Consider the following 6,000-nt stretch of genomic DNA (forward strand, 5'->3'; position numbering starts at 1 on the left):
TCCTTTTCAATCTCGAGTAATCGAAAAACCATTGGTGTGGTTAGTGGATGAGCTTTGTCCATGTAGAACCGATCAAGAATCTTTTTAGTGTAGTTTGATTGATGAACAAATATTACTGAAGATAAGTGTTCCACCTGTATACCTAAACAAAATCTTGTCCTTCCAAGATCTTTCATTTCAAACTCATTCTTCAAATAGTTAGCAACATTAGTAATATCTTCAGTAGTACCGATAATATTCAAATCATCCACATATACAGTAATAATAACAAAACCAGTTGATGATCGCTTAATAAAAATGCAAGGACATACTTGATTATTAACATATCCATCATTCAATAAGTATTCACTAAGCCTGTTGTACCACATACGACCAGATTATTTCAAACCATACAATGATCGTTGTAATTTAAAAGAATATAAATGTCGAGACTTAGTGTTCTCAATATTTAATCCTTCAAGAATTTTTATATAAATATCACTATCAAGTGATCCATATAGGTTTGCTGTCACAACGTCTATCAAACGTGTTTCCAGTTTTTCCATACAAGCCATAACCATTAGAATACGAAAAGTAACTTCATCCATCACAAGAGAGTATGTTTCCTGGTAATCAAAACCAGGTCTTTAAGAGAATCCCTGGGCTATTAGCCGGCCTTATATCTCACAATTTCATTTCTCTCATTTCATTTTCGTACAAATACCCATTTATTCCTGACGGAGACTACACCAGCTGGTGTTTGGACTGCAGGTCTAAATACATTTCTCTTGCGCAAGTATTGCAATTCTTCTCAAATCGCAATTTTCCATTTTGGCCAATCATCACGGTGTCGACACTCTTCCACACTTTGTGATTCAGGATCATAGTTCATAATAATATCAGATGCCACTGAAAAAGCATATACATCGTTAACCTCAATACTCCCACGATTCAGTAATTTTGGGTTACATATATAATTCATTGATATCTAATAATTTTCAGGTAATTTTGTTTCTGTGAAAGTATTTGCTACTTCTGGAGCATGTGCCATTTCTGGGGCAACATTCTCTTCTGGAAGCAATCTCACGTCTGGGCATGTGCCATTTTAACGGAATGCTAATTATGTTTTGCTGATTATACTTGATAAATACTAACAAATTGAGTCTGCGTAATGCATTTTCATATACTAGAATCCTGCTATGTGTTTCATTTATGTTCTGTTTATTGTTTATCTCTAGTTCTAGTGCTTCATAGTTATTGTAAAATACTTGAAAAGTCCTATGTTCCAACTTCCAGTAGTTTTTGAGGAATCAGGATGGTTACAGCATTTTTGTTCACCAAGTACAAGACAACCAGTTCACTCTTATTTATCAAAAAAAAAACAAAAACTAGATCACTCTTGAAAATTTTAATCAGCTTACCTAGATTTTGACAATATACTATGCTATCCACCCTTGGATATGGAGATGTTCTTATGATCAAGTTAGAATAGATATGTGTCCAGGCTGTTGTCCAAAAGCAACTATATATGTGTGTCCGAATCAAAATTTGATTACCACTCTTGAAATTTATTTGCGAAAGCTACCTAACTAGTAGCTGCCTCTCAGACTTGCAAAACACAGATCTTATGGCATCCCAAGAGTCCTTGGTTTTCACAGTAGCAAGACGTTCAACGGAGCTTATAACTCCAGAAAAACCAACACCATACGAGTACAAACTCCTCTCAGACATAGACGATCAAGAGGGCTTCCGTTTCCAAATCCCAAACATTCAATTTTATCGAAAGAGAGATAATTTTGCTGATGTACAAAATCTGGACCCTGTGAAGGTCATTAGGGAAGCACTTTCCAAAACTCTGGTATTTTACTATCCGCTTGCTGGGCGGGTACGGGAAGGGGCAGGCCGGAAACTAAGCGTGGAATGCACTGGCGAAGGAGTGTTATTCGTTGAAGCGGATGCGGATGTGACACTTGAGCAATTTGGTGACACAATTCAGCCACCATTTCCATGCTTTAAGGAGCTTCTTTTTGATGTACCTGGCTCAACTGGGATTCTTGATTGTCCTCTGCTTCATATTCAGGTATAAGCAATCAACTTCTTTTAATCATTTTTGAATTATCATATATACAACGTGTTTAAATCAACAGTCCGAAATTAATGTAAATTTTGTTTCATATCCATGTATATTGTAATTTTCTTATAAGAAGTTATAGGATTGTTAGTGTGCAATGCACGTTTTACTTTATTTCATAACGTATGTAGGTAACTCGGCTCAAGTGTGGAGGATTTATACTTGCCTCGCGCATTAACCATACACTGTGTGATGCTGCTGGACTTGTACAATTTATGACTGCTTTAAGTGAAATTGCGAGAGGTGCAAGTGCCCCTTCTGTTTCTCCTCTGTGGCAAAGAGAGCTACTTAGTGCAAGGGATCCACCTCGTATTACATGCACGCATCATGAGTATGATGATGTGGCTGAAATCAACATGCCTCTGGATGACATGGCCCATCGTTCATTTTTCTTTGGCCCGACTGAGATTCATACCCTCCGTCAATTGGTTCCTCCTCGCCTGCGCAAAAGTTCTTCCTTCGAACTTCTCACAGCTTGCCTCTGGCTTTGCCGCACTCGTTCCTTACAACTTGACCCTGAAGAGGAGGTGCGCATTCATTGTGTTGTCAATGCACGCACAAAATTCGTTCCTCCTATCCTGCCTCTCGGATACTATGGAAATGCATTTGTGTATCCAGCAGCTCTAACAACAGCAGGAAAACTTTGCGAGAGTCCATTGGGATATGCATTACAACTTGTAAAGCAAACTAAAGAAGTTGTTACAGAGGAGTATATGAGATCTGTCGCTGATTTGATGGTTTTAAAAGGACGGCCTCATTACACAGTTGCACGAACTTATATCGTGTCAGACTTATCACATGCCGGATTTAAAGAGGTTGATTTCGGGTGGGGAAAACCTGTTTATGGCGGTCCCGATGGTGGTCTGCCTGTGGCAAGTTTTTACGTACCATACAAGAACAAAAAGGGTGAGAATGGAACTGTGATCGCAGTTATGCTTCCAGCATATGCAATGAAAAAGTTTGTTGTCGAACTTGAAAATATGTTGAAGAACAATAATTCATTAGTCTCTCATAATGCTTTACAGCATATCAGATCAGCAATATAGAATTCACTTGTACTGGTGATCAGCCGACTGGTTGTTAAAAGAAATAATTTATCTGGTTTCAAGTCCTTGCGTACTCAGAATTAGTTAAATTATTATGGGTTAATAACCCTGCGAGTGGGAAATGTAGACCTCAAACGGATGGTTTCAGACACTTTCTATTAAAATCTACAAAGAATCAAACATCTGCAACAAGAATTTCAAGTTATCTAATTACTTTATACTTTACAGCGTGAGAGACGTCTCTTTAAACAAACTCAAAATAAGAAGAGTGTGACAAAAAATAGAACTCCTATCCTTAAAAATCTCAAAAGCCTCTTCTGGCTCATTATATCCTATATATAATATGCTATATATAATTAGTGTAAGGGAGTTAAAATTGTAGTTAGATTGTTTGGTACTAACATTTAAAAAATAAATCTAGCTATCCACTTCACGGGTTGTACATAAGTTGAAAGTACCCTAAAAAAACTACTCAGTTTTTTTTATAGAATATTACATAAATATCAAGAAATTATAGAACCAAATGAACAAATAAAAACAAATACATAAACAAAAAAACCTAAAAATAATATAAATAAATTACATTAATTTTTTAATACATTAGATATTAAAAAAAAATAAACAATCAATTAAAAATTCAAAAAAAAAAAGCAAAAACCAAATTTAAAAAATCATAATAGGTGTGAAATCACTGTAACAAAGTTTTATATTATTTACATACATACGCCGTTTTCAAATAAAAACACAATAGTTATTTCATTTATTTTATTATTCTACTATTATATCTAATAATTTATAACAAACACAATAGTTAATTAATTAAGAAATTGAAGTATAATTATATATTCTTAAATGATATAAAATAATATTAAAAGTATTATATTCCTAATAAAATAAATATAAGTAACAATTATCAAATCATTTATAATTGGGTTTAAATAGTATCATTTTTAAAAAAATATTGAAATGGATACGTTTGATTTAAAATATTTTTGAAATGATAATTTTATATTTTTTTATCGTTGGGAACCCGCAGACGTTATCTTATTAAATAAGGAAAACATTTAGATTATATTTAGGTATAAACATTTCATTTTTTTTGTTTTGTTTTGTAAAAAGGGAAATTACAAATTTTCTTTTAAAAAAATTTAGAGTACATGAATCTTATAAAACATAAAAATGAGGAATAAATAATAATAAAAAATCTATTACAATTCAAAATTGAAATACAAATCTAATAAAATACATTATTGATTATATTTATTTTATTTTTCTTAAAAAAATTGGATTTGGTAGGTTTGATTCTAAATATTTCCGAATAGATTATTTAAAATTTTATATTATAAAATGAGGAACACATTTAGATTATATTTAAGTATCAATATTAAATAAATTTTGTTTCATTTTGTAAATAAGAAAATTACGGACTGTCTTTTAAAAAATTGGGGTACATGAATTCTATAAAATATAAAAATTAGGAAGAAATATAATAATAATATAAAACTATTACAATTCAAAATTGAAATATAAAGCTAATAAAATATATATTAATGTACTATTACAATTAAATTTAAAGTATTTTTTTCAAAATCATTACTAGAATAATTTTTTTATAAAATATTGTTATAAACACGCAAGATGCTATTTGGTTGTCACAGGGTTGCACGTGCTAAAGTATAGCTATAATATATAGACTGTATTTATTTCATTTATTCTATTATTCTACTATAATATCTAATAATATGTATAACAAACATTGATAGGGAATAAAATAAACTCTGATTGCGTAATTAATATCGCATTAATTGTATTGACATTGGGCTGACAGTTAAGCCCATTAGAAGAGGCCCAAGACCTTTGAATAAGGGCCCAAAAATAGCCCAGGAATATAATTGGTAATAAAGTTAACTCAACCAGATAAGGTCCAACAATGAAGCCCAGTTAGAAAGGGCCCAAAACTCTGATTATTAATTAATTTCGTAATTAATTAATAAGAGAAAAATCAGTTATTAAGAAGAGTCCCAATAAGGACATAAATCCTAGTAGATTAGCATCCAAGGGACCTAAAAGGATAAGGAATCAGTTTCCTACCACTTAGGACTCCAAAGTCCATTCTAATTCTAAGACTTGCCCACCAAGTCTCCTAACCCAAGTTCAATTCAAGGACTCCCAACATCTATATAAGGGGCCTCACCCCACCAATAAGAATGACGTTTTAGACTTAGTCCTTGGAGGACATGAAAGTCACTACGTCCTTGGTGAGCCCTCGCCGCCATAGCCCCGAGGGCAAGTATCACCAAGAACTACGTTTTTTGACTTGATCATTGGCAATCATCAAGGTACGTAGGCATCTTGTTAAGGCAGATTGAGTCACGAAACACAAGAGCAGTCAAATCGAGTCTCGAAGCTCACGTTCCTTGATAATAAATACAGAAATCATATACCCTAGTTTTTGATCCATAACATTTGGGGCCGTCTGTGAGAAAATACAACAACCATGGCGAAAACACGGAGAACAGTTAGAGCCCTTAAAGGAGGAACACCAACGGGGACAACCCAAGTGATTTCTTCAACTGTGGAGGTACCTCCTCATTCAACTTATGCAACCACGCAAGGAGAAGCCGAGATAGGGGCAACTGAACCTCAGCCACAAGGGACGATTCCCTCGGCTATTCAAGGTACGAATCCCCAAGTTCAACAATTACATGCACCTGTGAATTCTCGACCCATTGGGTATGAGTATTCAACTATTGTGACTACTAACCCCCCATATGGGATGCCCTTTTACCCCGAGGTTGGAGGAAGCGGACATGCTGGGCGGAGTGAAGCACGAGGGCGATCACC

The 6,000-nt window shown here is 34.0% G+C and overlaps 1 protein-coding gene across 1 annotated transcript; it reads left to right on the forward strand.

The window, feature by feature from the left end:
* Nucleotides 1-1,456: 1,456 nt before the first annotated feature.
* LOC141721198 (benzyl alcohol O-benzoyltransferase-like) lies at nt 1,457-3,267 on the forward strand. The gene is made up of 2 exons (XM_074523985.1): nt 1,457-2,059; nt 2,242-3,267. The coding sequence occupies exons 1-2, from the start codon at nt 1,607-1,609 to the stop codon at nt 3,154-3,156; spliced, it is 1,368 nt and encodes a 455-aa protein (XP_074380086.1). The 5' UTR covers nt 1,457-1,606; the 3' UTR covers nt 3,157-3,267.
* The last annotated feature ends 2,733 nt before the right edge of the window (nt 3,268-6,000 follow it).

Source organism: Apium graveolens, chromosome 1, assembly GCF_009905375.1.
Source record: "Apium graveolens cultivar Ventura chromosome 1, ASM990537v1, whole genome shotgun sequence".
In the NCBI taxonomy this organism is placed as follows: Eukaryota; Viridiplantae; Streptophyta; class Magnoliopsida; order Apiales; family Apiaceae; genus Apium; species Apium graveolens.